General features: G+C 39.0%; 1 protein-coding gene across 1 annotated transcript in view; it reads left to right on the top strand.

Moving 5' to 3' along the window:
• LOC124804858 (ubiquitin carboxyl-terminal hydrolase 3-like) overlaps positions 1-24,281 on the top strand; it is a 79,341-nt gene that overhangs the window by 4,407 nt on the left and 50,653 nt on the right. The window contains exons 4-5 of the mRNA XM_047265213.1: positions 8,698-8,865; positions 8,940-9,167. Coding sequence (XP_047121169.1) covers positions 8,698-8,865; positions 8,940-9,167 — 396 coding nt within the window. The remainder of the gene's footprint in view (positions 1-8,697; positions 8,866-8,939; positions 9,168-24,281) is intronic.

Raw genomic sequence — 24,281 nt, 5'->3', positions numbered from 1 at the left:
AAATACTGAATTTAATTGATGAAAGGAGAAAATATAAAAATGCAGTAAAGGAAGCAGGCAAAAAGGAATACAAACGTCTCAAAAATGAGATCGACAGGAAGTGCAAAATGGCGAAGCATTGATGGCTAGAGGACAAATGTAAGGATGTAGAGGCTTATCTCAAGAGGGGGAGGATAGATACTGCCTACAGGAAAATTAAAGAGACCTTTGGAGATAAGAGAACCACTTGTATGAATATCAAGGGCTCAGATGGAAACCCAGTTCTAAGCAATGAAGGGAAAGCAGAAAGGTGGAAGGAGTATGTAGAGGGACTATACAAGGGCGATGTCCTTGAGGACAATATTATGGAAATGGAAGAGGATGAAGATGAAATGGGAGATGTGATACTGCGTGAAGAATTTGATAGAGCACTGAAAGACCTAAGTCAATACAAGGCCCCGGGAGTAGACAACATTCCATTAGAACTACTGACAGCCTTGGGAGAGCGAGTCCTAACAAAACTCTACCATCTGGTGAGCAAAATGCATCAGACAGGCGAAATGCCCTAAGACTTCAAGAAGAATATAATAACTCCAATCCCAAAGAAAGCAGGCATTAACAGATGTGAAAATTACCGAACTGTCAGTTTAATAAGTCACGGCTGCAAAATACTAACGCGAATTCTGTACAGACAAATGGAAAAACTGGTAGAAGCCGACCTCGGGGAAGATCAGCTTGGATTCCATAGAAATATGGAAACGTGAAGCAATACTGACCCTATGACTTACCTTAGAAGAAAGATTAGGGAAAGGCAAACCTACGCTTATAGCATTTGTAGACTTGGGAGAAAGCTTTTGACAATGTTGACTGGAATAATCTCTTTCAAATTCTGAAGGTGGCGGGGGTAAAATGCAGGGAGCGAAAGGCTATTTACAATTTGTACAGAAACCAGATGGCAGTTATAAGAGTCGAGGGACATGAAAGGGAAGCAGTGGTTGGGAAGGGAGTGAGACAGGGTTATAGCCTCTTCGCGATGTTATTCAATCTGTATATTGAGCAAGCAGTAAAGGAAACAAAAGAAAAATTCGGAGTAGGTATTAAAATCCATGGAGAAGAAATAAAAACTTTGAGGTTCGCCGATGACATTGTAATTCTGTCAGAGACAGCAAAGGACTTGGAAGAGCAGTTGAATGGAATGGACAGTGTCTTGAAGGGAGGTTATAGGATGAACATCAACAAAAGCAAAACGAGGATAATGGAATGTAGTCGAATTAAGTCGGGCAATGCTGAGGGAATTAGATTAGGAAATGAGACACTTAAAGTAGTAAAGGAGTTTTGCTATTTGGGGAGCAAAATAACTGATGATGGTCGAAGTAGAGAGGATATAAAATGTAGAATGGCAATGGCAAGGAAAGCGTTTCTGAAGAAGAGAAATTTGTTAACATCGAGTATAGATTCGAATGTCAGGAAGTCATTTCTGAAAGTATATGTATGGAGTGTAGCCATGTATGGAAGTGAAACATGGACGATAAATAGTTTGGACAAGAAGAGAAAAGAAGCTTTTGAAATTTGGTGCTACAGAAGAATGCTGAAGATTAGATGGGTAGATCACGTAACTAATGAGGAAGTATTGAATAGGATTGGGGAGAAGAAGAGTTTGTGGCACAACTTGACAAGAAGAAGGGATTGGTTGGTAGGACATGTTCTGAGGCATCAAGGGATCACCAATTTAGTATTGGAGGGCAACGTGGAGGGTAAAAATCGTAGAGGGAGACCAAGAGATGAATACGCTAAACAGATTCAGAAGGATGTAGGCTGCAGTACGTATTGGGAGATGAAGAAGCTTGCACGGGATAGAGCAGCATGGAGAGCTGCATCAAACCAGTCTCAGGACTGAAGACCACAACAGCAACAATGTGTTCACTTTATTGGAAATGTAATAATACACACAATATGATTAGAAATGGCAGAAGTTACTATGTTGTTACAACAAATGACCACACAGATATTGTTCTCATATATAAACTCTTAGATACCACATTATTTTTTTATGATTGCCAACGCTTAAAAACACAGCAAACAATGTTTTTATTTGTTCTTTAACACTTTAAACCTCCCAATAAAATACAATGTTTGTTTTCAATAAATTTAAATCATGAGTTTCACAATTTCAGTTAATCAAACACTAAACAGTTGTCACTTAACATTGTTGTAAAACTAGTAAGTTATCGTAATTGATTTGCAGTAGCATTCCAGAATTTCTCAAACTTTGATCTTTGCAGAGCTTTGGTCAGTATGCTTAATTGTTGCTTTGTACTGTTGCACTTCATTCCAAACCAGTCTTCACTGTACTATCCATTGACATAGTCAAATTTCACGTCTATATGTTAGATTCGTCTAACTATCCTGATATGACTGTTCGGATAGCACATTATCTGCATGAGGTATGATCTTCACATTTCTTCTTGACAACTCTTGTGATGGGATCTTGATGTGTTTTATTTCTTTAGTGCATTCTGCTGCTGAAATTTATTCTGCTTCATTGATGAAGTAGCTGTTACACTTCGCTTCTTGGAACACCAGCTGACGTGAAAACTATTATGGAGAACAATGTGTGCACATCTACTCTTCCTGTCTCTTAAATCTTGTGCATGATCAGCATCACAATATACATTTAGATGAATAGTGTCGTCTTCGTCTTCTTCTTCTTCTTCTTCTTCTTCTTCTTCTTCTTCTTCTTCTTCTTCTTTTTAAAGAAAATGCCATAATTATTGGTACGTGTAGGTATCTCAGGTGTTCTTTTTACATTTTGGCAATCCTCTTTTTTTTTTTTTTTTTCCTCATGTAGCCTTGTTCATTATTGTCATATATAGTCTCTCTGCATTCCCATTTAGTTGAGGACTATAAGGAATACTATAGTCTAGGACAGTTTCCTTTTCTTAACACTTAATTCTTAAACGTATGGCTGGTGTATTCACCAACTTTATCACGTATTATTTTTGGCTCTTACAGAGTGAACCAATTGTCACCAATACACATTTTCTTAAGAATCTTGCAGCCCCTTACTGACTGATTGTAACAAATAGGTTAGTTGAAATCCTCTAATGCTGTCATGTAATATCTGTATCCGTTAAATGTTTAGGCAGAAGGAAGTAAATAGGTTACATGTGGTGGAAATTTCAGTTATGGCTCCTAGCAGCTGGAGTGTAGAACAAACAGAAAAAGAATTTAGTGTTTCTTCAAGAAAGCTGAAACAGGCAAGGAAATTAAGAACGGAGGCTGGCGTCATGGCAATACCAGCAGATGGGGAAGGAAAAAAACATCAATAAGATTAGCATCCTCTCATCAGGTACTGTGAAGGTGGTGAATTGTCTTGGCTATGCAGAGGCAAATATAATTACGTATAGAAGTGAGAGTGGGCGGTGAAAAAATTTGTGAGTAGAAGGGCTCCTACTTTGTAACTTCAAGGAAATGTTCATAACCTATCTGTAACCAATATCACAGTGATTTAGGCTTCTCAAAATTTAATGAATTCAGGCCAAAGTGGTGTATCCAAGTTGGTGCTGCTGGTAAATAAACTATTTGTGTATTTCTAACGCGTCGGCATGCCAAACTGATGTTGGCTGCAACGCTTACAAAAGTTGGTGATTACAAGGAACTAATCAAGAAAACGTGCTGTTACCGGAATTGAAAGCTCATGCTGCAATGCTGTAAACAGCGCCATGGAAAAACTGAACTGGAAACTTATGTGGCAGATGTGTTCAAAGAATATGTGCCAAAAGTGATAAAAGATGAACAATGGATTCATAGTGACAGGGGTACACTAGATACCTGACATGCAACTGCAGAAGAGTTCATGGATGAACTGGTTCTAAAAATTCATGACCTGACAACCTAACATTTCATTTCAAAACATCAAATTCCGTATCTGACGCACCTGAAACAAAATATTGAAGATGGTGAGGTGATATTTCGATTTGTTTTTAAAGGTGTCGTTCAAGGGTTTCATTGGGAGAAAAGCCCAGCCACATTGCATTCCTCTGTAGTTTACTGTGGTGGTAAAGAACTACAGGACATCAGCATTTCTGTTAATTGTGATTGGTTTCATCATGATACCATGCAGTTAATGTGGTCATAACGAGACTGATTAAATATATGAAGTCAACAGTATGAGAAATTGAGCACATTTACTACTTTAGTGGTGGATATGCTGTCAGTATAAGAATTTTTTTCAGTATATGTCTGCAAGAAAAAGACTTGGGTATACCTGCTGTCTTTGCAACCAGCCACAGAAAATCTCCTTGTGATGGAATTGAAGAAACAGGTAAAATACTTGCGTCTCATACTAGTTTGCAGAAACATTTAGATAAACATATGTTGTCACTCCTTAATGCCTTTAAATTCTACAAGTGTAATATTTTAGGCACCAACTTTCTTTTGTTACACAGGAAGAAAGATAACAAATTCAGTTCGATCAGGAAAGATTGTTTGCCAAAGGCCACACAATTGCCGGGACGAGAGAGAATCCCTGGTTTCAAGCCCATTTGTTTAAACAATGTCAGAGTAAGCAGAGTTTGCAATGATACTGCAGCAGTTACAGTTAATGTAGGTGATGAAATTCTAGTTGTTTCAATTTAAACATTAAAATGCAAGCAGTATGTAGCTGGTATGGTCATGAATGCACAAATGGTCACAGGTTTGTTTGGCACATGGGAGTGTCACACAGATGCTGAAGAAACTGAACTGGCAGACTCTTGAATATAGATATAAACTATTCCAAGAAAGTCCACCAACAAAATTTCAAGAACTGGCTTTAAATGACAACTCAGAAATGTGCAGAAACCCCCTACTTATCACTCACATAGGGTTTGTGAGGACAAGATTAGAGTAATTACAGCATGCACAGAATCATTCGGACAACCACTCTTCCTGTGCACCATACATGAATGGAACGGAAAGAAACAGTTATAACTGGTACAATGATACTGCCTGCCACCATGCACTTCATGATGGATTGCAGAGAATAGATGTAAATGTGTGTATGACTGTGCTTGTTGGGTGAGAAGTGTATCTGAAGTTCCATTACAATAAAATGATGCGTTGTCAACTGTGTTCATCTCCATGGTCCTGCACATTGCTTCTACCATCCATCGAGCTGGATTTCCGAGCAGCATATATATTTAAAAGTCACAAAATCACCACCAATATCATCTGGAGGGAGGCAATACATTTACTCACAATCAGAGCAAGACAACATGGGCAATTTATTCAGTCTAAAATGTGAAAGAGTTATTCTAGTTGTGTAGTGTGTTGAAAGTTCTAACATTCTGCATTTTCTTTTGTTTTATTGCTGCTTGTTGCTGGTATTGATTCGTACATAACTACACTTTTATTTTTATTGACAAAAAATGTTTTTCAGAGATTTTAATTTCTGTATACTCATGGGCATTCTAGCATAATTTTGAGGAATGTTTTTCATCTGTAAGTTGGTGTGGTGTAAACTCTGTAGCTTCGGAAGCTTAAAGAATGTACTTTGTAAATACAGAAAGAAAAAAAGATTAAAGAACAGACAGTTTCGTAGGACATGGTTCCCCAAAAATACCTAAAATTGTCCACCAAAAACATTCTCATGAATTTCAAAGGTACGCATATTTTGATCGAGGAGGACAGAGGCTGTTGTACAAGAAGTGCTAGAACACAGCATGGCTGAGTGTCATATTACAAATTCTTAGCTGAATCCACCCATAAAATGGTGATTAATGGCTAGTTAATAATGGGCTCTCATTGTATGAATTTTCTGACATTTCTGAAGATATGGGGGTCGCCAGATGTATTAAGAATAATAATCAGTAATATATTTTTATTAAGCAGAGAAAGTTGTTTAGGTACTGGTATACAAAAGTAGGGCCTTCTAAATTGAAAGTACCTTTCATAGAAGTAATCTGAAGTTGGCACTATAGCATGCACGTAGATCATGCAAACTTGGTACTCTTATCTGCAAGAGGCTGTAAAGATGCAATCAAAGGAGATACCGAGCTGAAACTTTCTCTTCTCATCTGAGATATTGTGGAACCTTCCTATTAAATTTCATTATATTTGGAAATAGCCGAACTGAGACCCCTGGTCCACTTAATGTGGAATGGCCTGAGAGCTGATAAATTCAGTTGTTTGTGAGGAATGTCTAGAACCTACAGTTATTTATCTATTTTCTTTAGCTGCTGCTGTTGGAATGGCATGTTTTGGAAATTTCTCCTCAAAATTTAAACCATGTGCAAAATTTATAGAACTTAAAATCTGCATTGTACTCCATATATATATGACGTGCCAATCCCTTGGAAAAAGTGTGTAATTTATTTTTCCATGAGGTCCTTCAGTAGGTTTCTCCTAGCATGTCTTCAGCTTTACCTTCTGACAATAATGATAACCCATCGAGTGAGGTGACGCAGTGGTTAGCATGCTGGACTCGCATTCAGGACGGACGGACGTTGGTTCAATCCCACGATTGGCCATCCTGATTTAGGTTTTCCGTGATTTCCCTAAATCACTTCAAGAAAATGCTGGGATGGTCCCTTTTAAAGGGCACGACCAACTTCCTTTCCTATCCTTCCCTAATCAAATGGGACCGATGACCTCGCTGTTTGGTCCCTTCCCCCAAACCAACCAACCAGTGATCACCCAAAGCCCAAGAGCTCGTAATGAATACACCATAATTTTCTCTGTTGATGTCTTCTGCATGCTCTAATTTGAAATAAATTTGCTGAATGGAAATATCTTGGCATCAATTGTGTTACTTATAGACATACTGTCTGTTATTGAACATATATAGATCCAGACATACAAGTAAATATTAAATTCCAGGGCATTCGCAAGACTATAATAACATGGGTCTTGGTTCCTCAGTCTTGTCACCGGGGCAGAGTTCAGAGTAATGCTTTGAGCATTAAATGATGAAAGTAGGGGACTGTGGTGAAGGGATGTAGACAGTGCAATAAACGGAAGTTTGGGTCAGTCAGAGAGACATACACAGGTAGCCGAAGTGGTTAAGGTGACTGCTTGCGATGAGCGGGAAATCAAGATTCGAGTCCTGGCCTGGCACAAATTTTAATGTTAATGCCAAGACAATTGTGTTCAGCGAAATAATTTAGAATTTCAGATGGCTGTCAATCGTTACTAATGTCTATCCATTCAGACGTGCAAGTAAATACCTGGTGTAAGACTGAAGATGAACTTGCTTGATAGAAGCCTGTAAAAAACTTAGATACAAGCGTGTGATCTCTCAGGTTTTCTAGGTGTGATTGGTTAATGGTGTGCTTCTGAGTGTGCAGCAGAGGTATTTCCATTATATCCACAGTTACAATTTTGTTTTAATGTTCATCTGATATTTTTATCTAAACTGCCTTTCAGCTTCAGCTTCAGAGTCCATTGCTGGGTGACATTTGATAACAGAAATTTCATTCATAATTGGCACAGGACATTAAAGGATTTATTTTTTTATTGCTATTATGATAATTTATATTTTCCTGGTAACAGATATTTCGTAGAACTTGAAGCACTGTCTAAGGCATATTTAAATGCGTTGAAACATTGCTAAGCCCCCTTCAAGTTAATTTTACCACTGTGTTAAAAACTGTCTGTTCATGCTTATGCTGTACCAGCAATTTGTATTTTATTTTGTTGTAATACACAAATCTACAAATTGCAAAATTTAAGAGTGAGGTTCTTTAATAAGTTGTTAGTCTAAGTTATAAACTTCACCTAAAATTTATGTTCTTATGATGTTAATAAGGACTACAGTCAACAAGGGTTTGACTTCCAGGTGGAAAATTTTTCAGCTCTTACAAACCAATGTTCCAAGGAGATTTTGTGTGTTGTTGAGGTTTTATTCATTATGTGAAAATATATGTTGAGAGTACGTTGAAAGATGTGTGGGGCAACCCAGAGGATGACTTTTGACAAGATCACTGTCGAATAACTTTCAGTGTAATTAGACTTCTAATTTAGCTTGGAAACTGTGATGGTATTTACTCTGTTGTTCAGGAACTGTTTGTGCACTCAGAGAAAGGTAGGTGGAAGTATTTGATTTTGAGAAATCTAATGACATGGGGCAGTATTGATTCCTATGTAGACACTACCATTGTTAACAAGGAGACAACACTGTATGCATAGCATATGCTTCCACAAAACTCTGTTAATGAACACTTGATTGTTTCCTGTGTTGAACGTATAAAATATCATTTATTGACATGTTGGATGCATTAAACACAGAGTTCTGATGGCTTAAGTTGGTAGCAGTCCGGATGTATTCAAAACCAGTCAACATATTTAGATTTCTACGAAATTGCTACTCCAGCCGACTAGTTCACTGAATTTCTTCTTAGAATGGATGACTGGAACAAAAAAGAGGATTGAATCTACAAATCTACAGAAGAAATTGGTCTTCAGACCTTAAATGATATTATATTCATGTTATGCGTTCATTTTCTCCATTGTTTCAAATTAATTTAATGAACAATGTATAATTTTTGGTTAGTATACTGGATTAAAGTTGGCTTTGCAGTGTGGTGTTGATTCTGAATTAATGTATAATGTTATTACAGGATTTGTAACGTTGGAGGGTAAGCAATAACTTAATAGTTTCATTTGTACAACACAGATTGTAAGAAGAATGTTATTACTTGAACCCACTAATGATTGAAATACAGACAATATTTTAAATAGGTATTCCACATCAGATGTTAACGGTGAAGTGAAGTACAAAAAACAGCATATAGAAAAAGTTGACAAACCAAAAAATAATAATGCCAAATTAAGGAGGGAGAAGAAAGTTGTTGGTATAAGAAACTTAGGTAATACCTGTTTCATGAATGCAGTACTACAGTCTTTGAGGTGAGTTTTTAAATTCCTGCTAATAATTTTAGTAATGAGACATGAGTAGTATTTTATTGTCTTTTTCATTTCAGCAACATTCAAGAATTTTGTTGCTACTTCAAGCAGTTGCCATCACTAGAAAAAACTAAGCAAAATGGCAGACGCGTTTATCAGTCTAGAACACTTAGAGAAATGAATGATGCAATAATGGCAGAGGAGTTGAGAAAAGTTCTTGTAAGTTTAACACAAGGTGGCACTAAGGGCGCCATTTCACCTGAGTCCCTGTTTCTTGTGATATGGAAGGTGGTACCTCGTTTCAGGTAAGATGGGGTGGTTCCTAGACCTTTGAAGAATATTTGCATGCATGATAGATCTCAAATTTAGTTGACATACATTTGCTGATTGGCATAAAAACCAACAAGTTGTTAAAAATCAATGAATGAATAACAGTATTATGAAAAGGAAGGTTGTTACTCACCATATAGTGGAGATGCTGAGCCGCAGATAGGCACAACAAAAGACGATCACAATATAAGCTTCCAAGGCCTTTGTCTAAGAACACACACGCGCGCACACACACACACACACACACACACACACACACACACACACACACCACAAACTGCAGTGGCAGCTGAAGCTACACTGAAACAATAATAAATAGAATGAACTTATGTATGGGCAGGACAGGCCAGTGAGTGAGTGAGTGAATCTAATCTTTTCAGTGGTATGGAAAACAAAGTAAGCAGAAGGATATGGGAGTGTTACTCTCTCTTCCCCAGCCATATCTGCAGAACAGAGTTTTAGAATAAAAATAGTAAAACTTGAGGTTTGTTGTAGTATGACATTGTATTGTTACTTCACATTATTGTAGTAAAATCAGTGGCTACTTTATAGATTGCTTGCTGAAATATGGAGATTAGTGTGTCAGGACTTTGATCTGTAGGTGATTCTGTGCCAGTTGACACAATCGTGAAGGTGCTCTAGCCTGTCAGTCTTTAATTTTGTTGCAATTTGTTCCGAATGAGCCACAAAGGACCCGTTTGAATATGTTCCAAGTTATAACTTTCTCTGCAAAATCCTCAAATATGGAAAGCCATTGTTCTAGACCTAGCGTGGGTAGAGTTTTGCAGCTTTTGCCATCCTGGTACAGCTTTTTATGCAGAACTTAGAGGTAACATAAATGAAGTTTGCAAAGCAGTGGCAGTGCCTATGGCACAGTTTCTTTTCAAACTTGCTTCAAAATTTTGTCATAATAATGTTCCTTGTACTGTAAAAAGCAGTAAGTAGTAGGTGAAGGCCACGAGAAACATGATTGCTGGTCATTTTATTGTCTGTTTGCCTGTCACAGAATAATTGAGTTCTGATATTTGCTACGAATGTTTTCACTACATTATCAGCATTTAAAGTCAGCAAAAATTAGAAGTGTTTCAAATGTGCCCTTCTTTGACACATTTTTTAAAAATCTGTACCTCTGATTTGCAGTTGTTAATATGACTTAAAAGGGTACATGTGAGTAGACCAGAAACACCTATTTTCGTTTTGGCATCATTTCAGGTAAGGATCAAACTTTTGGCTTTCATTGTGTCTTTACCACCACCAATCGCATTACATAAAAATGTATTGTGTGCACAAATTGAGTGAACCTTCTGTACATCATTTTGTATGCAAGTCACAAAATTTTGATAATTTGACTTTATTTCCATTTCTGTTGTGATAGCAAGAAACATTTATTTCAAATTGCTCAGGAGTATGTTCTCCTCCTTGCGAGCTTTGTTTCCCATTAACTCAAACTGAATCACAATCGTAGTTAGCTAGATAGGTTCTACTAAATTGTAAATCTTCTAAAAGTCCACTGCCCTTCTCATTACATTGCCTGGAAGATCTTCACTCTTGCTTCTTGAATGTGCCAATATTTCTTCTTGCACCTTCACCTTCCTTGATGAATTTACAGTTCTTTTGATACAGGTCCCACACACGAGAAATATTTTAGGGTGTGATGCATAAGTGTTATGTAAGTTGTGATGCGTAAGTGGTAAGTAAGTATCCCATGTGTAAATTGGTTGAGTTTCCCTAATATTATAACAGTGAACCGAAGTCTGCCACCTACTTTACCTATAATAGAGCATTCGTGATCATCGCATTTCATATCCCAACAAATTGTTACAACAGGTATAGTCCGTGTGTAAACTTATGAGAGAATCAATCCCCACTCTGCCCACTCAGCTACATCACAAGGCATTTCTACAGCCTATTTCATGAAGTTGTAATGGCTCTGCCATGGTGCACATTTTAAAATCTGTGGCTATGCATTGTGCAGATGAGCATTTATTTTTAGATAAATGTGTAAACACCATGCGGAATACAAAAAATGATGCCTTCTTCTGAAACACAAGATAGAGATGAAATTGTGCATCATGATAATGCAACAGCTTGTATTTCGTTGCATTGTTGGTGAATGTTCGTAGAAAAACAGTATTTTAATGATACCGTAGCTCCCATATTGGCTCCATGTGACTTCTGTTTGTTCCCCAAAATAAAGAAAACTTAGGGCACTCTTTCACAAGCCTAGATGAAATTAAAACTTTGTCAGTGAGAGGATAAAAAGCTCTCTGAAAGATAGTACCACAAATGTTTTGGACTTCGGAAAATGCACTGACATCGGTGTGTAGTGTGTAACAGGGAATATTTTGAAGAGAATAACATGGATGGAGACTAATAATTAAAGCTATTATTAGATGCACTGTTCACCACAATAAGCCTGTTGCCTCCAGGAACATTGTCCATGATGCCATGAATGCCAGGACCCAGACAACAAGAAATGTTGTGCACCCAATTTTGTCAATATAAAAGAACTTTTTACCTTGCTCTCTTAATTTCCTTACCTCTAACAAAGTATCTGCACTGCCGGTGAGTCACATCAGTTCTCTCTACCAGAATCTCACTTCTTCAGATCTTCTCCAGAGAATACTCTCTTTACACATTATCTTGTGCAAAACAACTGTCTGCCAAGGAAAATAATTTTGTTGTTGTTGTATTTCAATAGGAAATTTGCATAATGTCGACAACATGTTTTTGTTTGACAAAGAAGTCCTCCGTCATTTTCTCAAATTTCGTATAACTATCTGTAAGGATGAGTTACCTCCCAAAATTCATATGTCTTAGCAGTTCGAGTAAACCATGTGGTTTATTTTCATGCTTCTTTCTCATGCATCCTGTTGCGGCTGTGCTGACTTTTGTACGAATTGCAGTATGGGACTGACAACAGTAACCAACAGTTCCTTTTGTTTCAACTATTTAATACAAGCTGAAATTATGTTAGAGACAATTGAACACTTTTTCTCAAAAATAATTACTCTTTGTATTGTGCACATTTTCTTGAGACGTAAACTTATCCATCACTTCTGAATGACAAAGTACATTTCAAAATACACAGAGTGAATTAGCTGATATCAGTAACGAAAATTGCATGAGCAGGATCAACATAAACCACTGCACATTGTACAGCACTTCAGGACAGCAAACGGGAACTGATTTTGGGTTTGCAGTTGCAATGTCCTTCGTGGAAAGGCCACTCCCTCTCCAAGAGCGCTGCTCACTCGTGAGTATCCCGACAGATTATATCAGTAAAAGTTGACCAGTTCCAACTATGATATTTTAGTCCCAGGATACTATGTTTATTGATTTTGTAAAGTGGACATTTTTATGTTTCAGAACATTTAAGCAAGTTGCCATCTTTACACCCCTTTGAAATCTCATCAAAATGGGGCTAAATATTTGTACCTTTTTTTCAGACTGTACCTTGTTGTCGACAACTTCATCACTTGCAAAAAGTCTGCGGTTACTGTTAGTATCATCTGCAACATCACTAATTTCTGTCAGAGGGCTCCCAGCTTTTTTGTGAGGACATGTGTGAAATCTCGGGTCTCCAAGCTGTTGCAGCACTATTTCCTTTTCTGTGCTGGAATCATTGACCTTTGACTATCCTTCCTTTTCTTAATCTCTTTCCCAAGGTGACAACCTTTGACATTAATCCAGATATTCCTTGGGTTCTGCTTTCCTTTCTCAGGATGCATCTCATTACTTTACATTACTTTTCGGCTGAAGTAATTTTTGGTTTCCTTCTGGGTTTTACCTTCATTTTTCAAATTTTCTTGTTGTGTAGGCCATCTGAGGAAGGACACTTTAAATGGCATGTACTGTGTTCGTTGTTAGAGATCATCTGTGTGCGATACCCACATCGACTTGCCTGCACTTTAAAGCCAATGCGGTAGCCTTTCCAACATTTTGGCGCAATTATGTACCTTTTTGGTTGAGCCCCATGACAACACAGGTATTACACCGCTAATTCCTGAGCTCCTAGCTACCCATGCATGCCATGAGTAAATGCCCGTCGTCCTGCGGCATCAGGATACATGGTAACGGCCGTCTTAATAGATAGCCTTTTCTGTGGCTGGATTGTGCCTGTGAGGGAGAACCATTGATTGGCATGGTTGGCATCATGGCAGACATTTTGCACATGAAGCATTTTAAATTACATGAAAATAATGGCTGTTCTGATCCAGCCATGTCATCAGACAGGCCTAGGCATTTCAGTGTACCCACTTACAACTCCACTGCTTTGCGTATTCTGGCTACCCCATGGGAAGAAGGACAAGCCAGGTGTATGAAAGTGAAAAATTTTTTCCAATATGGAGGATTTTCTGGAACTGATGGGGATATTTTCATTGTAACAAAGCTATTATTTTTTGTTAAGCATATTGAAGATCAATTTGGAGAAGTTTCAGTCAGTGGGAAAAATATGCAGCGGATAATTATTAAAGGATCATTATTAAAGCTTTCTCAGCATCACAGACTGTAGCTCTTCAGTTATGTGGTCGTCTGGGTGTCGTATCACTGACCACTGCTTAATACAAAACTTTGCTTATGGTCTAGGGAAACATTTTCCACAGAGATCTGATGCTTTACGCGAGGAGCTGTGGGCTAATCTTGAGCAGAGCAGCATACTTTTTGCACAGTGCATCCAAAGTGGTCCAAGGGTAATAGATTAGATGCAGATGCCTTTATATTAGCCCTTGAAATGAATGTCCCCCCCGAAAAAGTTAAGGTGGACAGGTGAGGTGTATACTGAGGCACGAAAGGTGTCAATTTTTTCCAAACCAGTTCTTCCATCGTATTATTCTCTGTGGTTCCTTCAGCACCATCGTTGAGAAACACTTCCTGCTCTAGGCTGGAGAAGCAGCTTCCTCCTCTGGTGTCAAATGGTGACAGGGCTCCCTCTCGAGATCTCTCTTCTTGACCTAACACCAGCCAGTGACTGGCGGAACTGTGGCCTGTGCGTTCCAGCGCTGCACGTCTTCATCCATCGCTAAGCACATTGCGGATAGGTCTTTCGCAAGAATCTTAGCCACCAAAGATGTGAAGGAGGGGGAGGTGGTATCATCCACATTAGTCATCTTGGGGCATGGCTGATCTGCCTGTCCCCTTCTCTTGTAACCTGGACGCCAGTGAGATGGTCAGTCAATGGAATTGTAATTTATATTACTGTCACCTACTGGAACTGCACCACTTTATTTCCTCCACTTTTGGAATTTGCGTCGCTCCACAAGAAACGTGGTTCGCTTATGACCATTTCTCAATGGTCTGTTTAAAGTGTATTCTGGTGGAACTGTGCTGGCCCCTGAGAGGGCAGGAGGAGGATCTGCACAGATGTCGTCAGTCAGTGGATTTCTCTTCATACCACATTGGAAGCAAAGCAGAGCGGGGGAAAAATACCTCAGCAATCACCATTTGCAGTATTTATTTACCTCCTGGTATGCCAGTTAAACATGCATTGAGTTTACCACTTTAATCCAAAAACTTTCCTCCTCATTTGTTCTATTTGGAGTCCTCAGTGCACACTGCCCCTTGTAGAGGAGGACCACTTCCTCTGGTAGGGGCTTTTTAATTGACCGCTTCTTATTGACTGTGAACTGTGTCTGCTCTGTGATGGTTCCTGCTCATTTTTTTCAGTGTAGCATTTGGGTTTTTTTCTAGCTATCGACCTAATGATGTTTTTCCACTAATCTGATGGCTCCGCTATGTTGGTCACTAAATGACAGTCTTTGTGACAGTGACCAAGATGTGGTGATCCTATCACTTCCTTGCCACTACTAGATGGACCATCTACTACATTAGGCGCTTCGAAGAACCAGCTGACAGTTGTATGCCTTTGTTGTTTCCTTTACACCTTTAGTCAGATACCATTGGTGCAAGATGTCCACGACACGGATCACACCAGCTGCTGGAACCGCTATTCCCTTTTCTACATGTCCTCTCCATTGCCAAGCATGCCATGGTGGAACAAAGACATTGCAATAGCTGTTCATGATCATCAATGTTTCAAGTAACAGAACAACCTTATCACTTTTAAACAACTTTGTGCTAATGCTCGGTGTCTAATGCAACAAAGTTTGAAGGAATGCTTGGACTGCTATGTCTCCTCCCTTTGAATGTATGCCTCTTCATCAAAGGTATCGGCCGCGTTCCATAGTATTTAGGAGTGCCAAAGAGCCACAGCTATACCAGATATTTACCTTCAGGGTGGTTTTTGTACTGACATGTCAGTTCTTACTGAACACCTTGTGTCGGTGCCGGCAGCCTCTTCATCCGTAGCTTCCTTCCAGACGTGTAAGTGATGACTTGAATGCATGTCCGTTCACAATATGGTCCTGGACCCTAATTCCATTCACTGTCTGGTTGTACAGCGTCTAAATGTTACTCAACAGCTCCATCTCCTCAAGGTCTTCAACCTTATTTGGCACTACGATATCTTCCCTTTGTGATTGCAAGGTGGTATTCTCATTTCAGTCCCCAAACGAGAAAAAAACCCAAGATTTGTCAACAGTTACTGACCAATTAGCATCACTAATGTGCTCGGAAAAGTGCTTGAAAGGATTGTCACCTACTGATTATGCTGGGTTCTTGAATATCGTGGCCTTTTGTTCCCATCACTGTGTTTTCTGGGAGGGACAACCCATAACCATTCATCTGGTTAGGTTGGAAATGGCAGTCCAGTGGGCTTTTTCTAAATGTCATCACTTCGTTGCAGTCCTTTTTGAACCAGAAAGGGTATATGACACTGCATGAGGCCATCACTTTTTACTTGGTGCCCGTGACTGGGGCTTCAAAGGCACCTTCCAATTTATATTAGTCAATATTTATCCCACCAGTTGTTCTGGGTTAGATTCAGTACTTCTCTCAGCTCACCCCTGTTGGGCAGCTGTTAATCCCTGCGCTGTGTGTTGGTGAGTTTTGCATTTGGTACAGCTCCCACTCAGTAGCCTCGGCTGAATGCCGGCTACAAGGTGCCATTTGATGAGCCTCTGCTTTCACCCTTTCCCAGTGTTTCCAGTTGTCTGCTGCAAAAATCAGGGTTATACATTTTTTTCAACATACCATGGCTGACTCTGATCCGGAACACTTCTTGGGTACGCATCACTGAGATGCTGCTTTGGGACTTCTTTTTGACAAGAAGCTGACGTGGCTAAAGACTAGCTGCACACGGAAGCTTAACGCTCTCTGCTTACTTGCCCACACATCTTGGGGTGTGATCGTTCTACTGTTCTCCGTATTTGCTGTTCCTGATCTTGTCTTGAGTGGATTATGGTTGCCAGGTTTATGACTCTGCAGCACCTTCAGTTTTGAAATTGTTAGACCCCGTCAATCTTCATATTGTGTGACTTGCGACTGGTGCTTTCCAGACTAATCCGGTAGACAGTCCTCTTCGCAAAGTGGGAATCTTCCATCTTCAGTTCGAATGGAACCAACTCTTTGTTCTCTATGCAATTGCCATTCGACAATGCCCAATCTTAAAATGTATCCCATTCTTTTTGCATAAGAGGGTCTTTGAACCTCTGGTGCTTGCCGTCAGGTGGGGTTACCACATTGAATGTGCCTTGCAGCCCTCTGCCATGACCTCTGTGTATTCTCCTCAGAATGTGTTCCCCTGCTTTCTTGCACCATCGCTTGCCCTTTCCTCCTTGGTTGGTACCCAGGCCACAAATTAGGACTAATCAATTTCAAGGACCTATGCTTCAGCATATGTGTTCCTTTCAGTTTTTCAGTAGTATCAGGGTGCTATTATGTTTCACACTGATGACTCTGGACTGATGACCTAGTAGTTTGATCCCCCCTCCCCTCTTTAAACAAACCAACCAACCAACCAGTTGATGACTAAAAGCGTGGGTAGGACGGTTTATGCTTTCATATCACCCATTGGTTAGGAACATTATTCGTTGCCGGGAACGTGTGTTTTTAATTGCAGAGCAGAAAACCCCTAACTGCACGCTCTGTTTTATTAAACAGACCTCCCTTGACCATGTTTTAATATGTAATGACTCGGTGAGCAATCTCCATGGTATTGTCATGTTACTATCATCACCCTGTGATACCTGCTGTTCACCTTCCCATTGAGCGTAATCATATTTCTTGCTTTTTTCCATTTTAGGAGTAGCACTCAGTTGACTTATGGGTGTTATCCTCATCTTTAACACTTTGTCTATAATGGATCAGGGGTGGGACAGCTGTGGGGGAACTGTGTGCAGAGTCCCGGGCATGCCTGTATGCGGCTTCAAGTATTTCTCTCATGTTGTTTTATTATTGATGATTCAACTGATGTCCATTACATTCTATCCTTTCTTACTTTACATTTCTGGATCTTTTGGCGAGGGACTCGTAACATAACTGTTAACTCCCTTACCCACAGTCAACCAACCAATGTCATTAATATCTCCATCCAAGATAACATGATGTATTCTCTCTACCAAGAAATCCTCAATCCAATCAAAAATTTCACTTTATACCCCCCATATGATCTTAGTTTCGATAAGAAGCTGGGGTGTGGTACTAAGTCAAAAGCTTTTTGGAGGTCAAGAAATCCTGCTTTCGGGAAATACTTCTTCCACATGACTGCCTTGATCTGTTGCTTGCAGGATGTCATGTGAGAAAAGTGCAACTTGGGCTTTCACATATTTGGTGTTTTTGCAACCCATGCTGGTTGGTATGGAAGAGGTCATTCTTTTAGAGATACCTCATTATGCATGAGCTCAGAATATTTTCTAGAATTCTACTACAAATGGATGTCGAGGATATTGGGTAGTAGTTTTGAGGATCAATTCTGCAACCCTCCTTGTAGATTAGTTTTACCTGTGCTTTCTGTCAACTGCTGGTCACGGTCTTTTATACAAGGGATCTACATTAGATTATTACAGTTGCAAGGCATTTTTCTTTATTTTTGGATGTATTCAATTTTTTCTTAATTTCGTTGATGGGGAAGAATGACAGAGCACTGAAAGAGCTAAGTAGAACAAGGCTCCTAGAGTAAATGACATCCCTTAAAATTACTGATACCCTTCTGAGACCCAGACATGACAAAACTGTTCCACATAAGGTGCAAGATGTAAGAGACAGGAGAAATACCTTAGGCTTTAGGAAATGCACAATAATTAACATTTCAAAAAAGGCAAGTGGTGATGTGTGAATATTACCAAACCATCAGTTTACTAAGTCATGGTTGCAAAATATTGACAAAAAATATTTGCAGAAGAATGGAAAAACTGGTAAAAGCAGACCTTAGGGAAGAACAGTTTGGGTCTGGAGAAATGTAAGAACGTGTGAGACAATACTGACCGTATGACTTGTTTTAGAGTGTGGGTTAAGAGAAGGCAAACCTGTGTTTATAGCATTTGTGGACGTAGAGAAAGTTTTAACAATATTTACCGGAATACACTGTTTGAAATTCTGAAGGTAACAGGAGTAAAACACAAGGAGCAAAATGTTATCTACAGTTTGTACAGAAACCAAACAGCAGTTAAAAGACTTAAAAGTGCATGAAAGGGAAGTGGCAGTTAAGAAAGGACAGACGGGTTTATAGCATGTCCATGATGTCATTCAGTCTTTATGTTGAACAATCAGTAGAAGAAAGCAAAGAAAAAACGGGAAGGAATTTAACGTTCAGGGGGAAAAATGAAAATTTTAGTGTTTGCTAATGATGTATTTCTGTCAGAGGCAGCAAAGGACTTTGTAGAGTTGTTAAATGGTATAGACAGCGTTTTGAAAGGAATATATCAGATCATCATTGACAGAAGCAATACAGGGGTAATGGAGAGTTGTTGAATTAAATCAGATGATGATAAAGGGGGGAATTAGATGAGGAAATACGCCACTAAAAGTAGTTGGTGAGTTTTGCTATTTGCAATAAAATAACTTATGTTGGCTGAAATAGAGAGAATATGAAAGGAAGATTGGCAATGGCAAGAAAAGCATTTCTTAAAAAGAGAAAATTGTTAACATTGAATACAGATTTAAGTGTTAGGGAATCATTGCTCAAGCTATTTGTCAGGAGTAAAACCATGTACTGAAGTGAAATGAAATGTGGATGATAAAGATCTCAGACAAGAAGAGAATAGAAGTTTTTGATATGGTGGTACTACAGGAAAAAACTGAAGATAATATTGGTAGGTCTTGTAACTAATGATGTGGTACTGAATATTATTGGGAAGAAAATAATTTTTTGGCATAACTTGTCTAAAAGAATTTGATCGGTTGATGGGACACATTGTGGAACATCAAGGAATGACACATTGTGGAACATCAAGGAATCATCAGTTTAGCATTGGAGGGAATTGTGGGAATAAAAATTGGAGAGGGAGATGATGAGGCAAATACAGTAAGTGGGTTCAAATGATACAGTAAGTGGGTTCAAATGAGCGTAGGCTGCAGTAGTTATTTAGGCTCACGCAGGATAGAGTGGTGTGGGGAACTGCATCAAACCAGTCTCAGAAATGAAGAAGAGGAAGAAGAAGAAGAAGTCGACCCCCCGCCACACTCGCGCACAGATGCAAAATAGGGTGGCTTATGACATATAAATGAAGATGTGTGTATCAACAAGTATTCAACTGAAAAACCTCCCCACGTCCATTGGCCCTATGTGACATTCTACGAGATACACAAACTAATGAAATAAAGAATTTTTTACATGATGATATACAAAAGTATCTCAAAACATGAATGAGATGTGAGGTGATAATCTTGATGAATAACAAGTGGAAAAGAAAAATTAGAAGAACTATAACGTAGTGTAGTCTTGTATCAGTGAAAGAACAGTCACATGTAAATGTAAAACTGATAGAGGTTATTTACCGTATTTACTCGAATCTAAGCCTTTTTTTTTTTCCAGTTTTTGTAATCCGAAAAACCGCCTGCGGCTTAGAATCGAGTGCAAAGTAGGCGGAAGTTCTAAAAAATGTTTGTAGGTGCCACCACAACTACTTATGCCATTGAATATATGCAGCGCTACACAGGCATGCTTTGCAGGCACATAGATAAATACTGCCACCAAAACCTCTGCGTCAGTAAATAAATTAAAAAAAAAAGGTGGAAGACGAGCTTTTTTTCTCCGCCCCCAGTTTCGGCCACTGCATTTTCATACATTATCCGACAAAGTAAAGACAAATTCCGTATTGTTCGTCTTCGAATGTAGTAGCATTTCAATGTACTACGAAAATCCGACTTTCAAGACTGTTCGGGATGTTTGTCAATATGGCCAACTCCACATTCTGAATTTTTTCCTACCTGTGAGAAGAGATGGTTGCTAATAGTAACTTTTATTAATTGTGAATCACATGCAGTATTCTCTTTACCATAAGAATAATATGAATATAAACATTTTGCCATGTATCCTTTCGTGTTTGCTGCTATCTCATTTAAATCCTGTCTGCCTAATAAACTACGAAACTAGAGTGAGACAACAGCAAACGCTGAAGAATATACATATCATGTCATGTTTATATTCGTATTATTCTTATGCTTAATAGTTATACAGCCAGAAATGAAGCACGGCAACTGACTAGATTTTTAAATCTAAGATGTCTCTAAGTTCCGTGCAGAATGTAATGTACTAAAGAGGCGTATGCAAAGATTTTCAAACGGAGAAAAATTTTCGCTAAACTCTCGTTCAGAACATCTTCTATCATACGCAGTCTATTATTTGGTTCTTGGTGATCATTATCAAAGAAAGCAGCAGTGTAAGTAACAGCAAATAGGAGTCTCTTGCCATCGTTTCGCCAATGAGACGATTCCTCTCTATTTTTTTAAATTTGTAAGTGGCAGTAGCGCGCACAAAAGCAGGTCATGCCGCAAGCGGCGACAGGTCGTAAACTCTCATTATCAGAATGCGACAAGCAATGCATGACACAGTACAGTAATGCATTTTCAGCTTAGAGTGACTTAGACACCTATAACAAAGAGAATGGCACTTATCAGATCAAAGAAAAATAAGCAATCAATTCAAACCAGATGAAGCAGGCGAAAAAGGAAGGGTACCCGTATAAATACAGACGGAGCGCCTGACGCATAGCAATGGCTACCTGATAAAGCTTAACTGCTAAGCTTATGACTTGAACCAAACAACTGTAGCTGTATCATCATTCATCCGACCTAAATTGTCTCTCATATTACAATGGACCAACTTTGTTTCGATTTGGAGGTGCGGACTAAAACTTCTCTCTCCCCTTGAATTTCGAGTCTCAAATTTCACGTGCAGCTTAGATTCGGGAATTTTTTTTTTTTTCCTTTATTTCGAGTCTCATTTTTCAGGTGTGGCTTAGATTCGAGTGCGGCTTAGATTCGAGTAAAAACGGTAGTCAGTTTAGGTTTGTGTACACAAAAAACTCTTCAGTGATGACCTGCAAGTGGTCCTAAAACAACGTAAATAAGAGATACCAGATCCTCATCTGTGGAGACTTAAATGCTATCTTGGGAGTTGTGGATACATTCAGAAAACAACACATCAATGAAAATGGTAAAGAACTTAGAGACTTTACAGCTTTCAACATCATTAACACATTTTGAAGAAATAGAGGTACATAAGTTTACATGGAGTCGTGAGGCTTAAAGATGATTAATAGAACACTTAATCGCAAATGATAGTGATTAGGTTGAAGATGAACATGTACACTGAGGAAGTGACAAGTGTTCTGATCACTATTTAATCTTCACAACAGTTAGAATGACTGCTAAGTGAAAGAAAATTAGGCCAAGAAGACAGACAAAGCTTTTGAGGGTGTCTTTAAGTGTACCTTCTGCAACAAGACAGTGATAGGAAATTTCATCAAAGTTGGCTATAGAAATATCTGCTAGGCACTCCAGCTGTTCAGGATACATAGAAAGAATGGCAAAATATTAAAGAATGTGTAGAGGGAGTGGCATACAGGTATAAGGCATTTGGGAAAAGAAAGGATTAAGGGTTTGGAATGAAAGCTTCTCAAAGGAACCGCCAGGGTACCCGAGAGCGCTAACGCGCTGCTTCCTGGACTTGGGTAGGCGCGCTGGCCCCGGATTGAATCCACCTGGCGGGTTAATGACGAGGGCCGATGTGCCGGCCAGCCTGGATGTGGTTTTTAGGCGGTTTTCCACATCTCGTTAGGTGAATACCAGGCTGGTCCCCATGTACCGCCTCAGTTACACGGCTCGCAGACATCTGAACACTTTCACACTATTCCATGGATTACACTCGACGCAGACAGTTGGGGTACACTAATTCCGTCCCGGGGGGTATGGGGTGGCGGCAGGAGCTAACAGAATCTCAATCAGTTTGCTGCTAGTGAAACTGCAGCTCATATTTACTTGCTTTTCATAGCTTGGTTTTTTTATAGCTAATTGTGTCACCTTAATATAAATATTACTGTTAGTATAGCAATAGCTATATCCCAGAAGTAATGTCACCATTTCACTTTTTACTATCAGTTGTTGTTTCATATGATTATCCTATGAAATGTGCTACAGGTTTCACCAGAAAACTTCAACACTTTGCCGTCTGAATGGACCATGTCATGTAACATTCACTGTCAACTAACTGCGGTTGGAAAGATGATAAAGATCGGTTGTGGTTCCAGCATAAATCCTCTTCCCACTTTCGTGGTAAAAGTGTGTAGCAACATACTTCCACTGGAAAGATCGCTTAGAGAGAGGAAATCAGCTGTTGGCCATTTCAGCTCGAAACTTTCCAGTACAGTAGCATCTGGAATTAGTGAAATGTATGGTGTTGAGTATTACAGATCCCCCCCTATAGTGTCCGCTGTGTTAAAACTTTCTGTGAGGTTAAAACTACTATGTACTGGACTGCGTCTCGAATCGATATCTTTAGCTATCCACTGGAGAAGTATTATCAATGCCACCCCTTCAGCATTAACATGCCAAATCCGATTAACGATGGCTGACCCTGTGTAACTGCGGGACAAGGCTTAAGTGATAGAATAGAATGAAAGCTTCTCAAAGGCTATTGAAGGAGAAGATAGAGTCCACAAAAACGCCTCCAGAATAAAACACCAGAAACTGGAGTGTCAGCAAAAATGGAACCACACCAAACAAATAACCAGGCTAGCCCACCAAGAGTCATGCGATATTTTTGTGACAAAAGTAGAACAAGATATACACGGGATTGCCTGTGAACTAATGACACACTTCAGTAAAACAGAGAAAGCTATTGCATGGTTAAATACAAGTACCGAAGGTCAGTGGAAAGAATTCTTCAAAAAATTGTGGCAAATAGAAGATCCAGAATTGGGGGAGAAGGGGATCACATCACATAATAGTGGAGTGGATTCAGTCAAAATAGAGCTGCAAGTAGTTTTTTGTATGGAAAAGAGGAAAGCCTGTGGACCAGATTGTATTAATATAGAACTTTTAAAATAAGCCGGTCACTTTTGTGATTTTAGATTATTACATTTATTTAATGAATATTGACACTATTGTAAAATCCGAAACACTTGGAAAATATAAGAAGTAATATAAATTTTCAAAAAATATCAAAGAAACAGTTGTGAAAATTACAGAAGAAATAGCCTCATAAACTCTGCTTGTAAAATATGTACAAAAGTAATTAATGTTTAAGGACCTATCGGATACACTCGTATTAGAAGAACAAGGTGGATTCTGGAAAAGCCGTTCAGGAAGTGGGTGGGTCGAGGAGGGGGGGGGGGGGGATGAGAATTCAATTCAGACATACATGTAGCTTTTATTGACTTAGAAAAAGCTTCCAACAGTGTGAAGAAAAAGAATAATATATAAAATTGACTTGATGATTAAGAACTGGAGACAGGAAGTAAATCTGGGTATAGAGTGTGATATAAATAAGTATGTTGATGTCCTTATTTGTGCAGATGATGTTACCATTTTGGTAGAAGGTGAAGATGAACTACAAAAAGCATTGAATAAATTGCATCAATCAGCGAATGTCAACAAAGAAAACTAAAATCATGGCTCACCATGGGGAATACCCCCTCCCTCACTTAAAATTAATGATAATACACCATTTCAACAACACTCCAGCTCCACTTTTTTAGGATGGAACATAAGCTATGACATGGACAACAATGTAGAAAATAATCTCAACA

The sequence above is a fragment of the Schistocerca piceifrons genome, chromosome 7 (assembly GCF_021461385.2).
Source record: "Schistocerca piceifrons isolate TAMUIC-IGC-003096 chromosome 7, iqSchPice1.1, whole genome shotgun sequence".
Classification (NCBI taxonomy): Eukaryota; Metazoa; Arthropoda; class Insecta; order Orthoptera; family Acrididae; genus Schistocerca; species Schistocerca piceifrons.
This window is presented reverse-complemented; position numbering and strand designations above follow the sequence as displayed.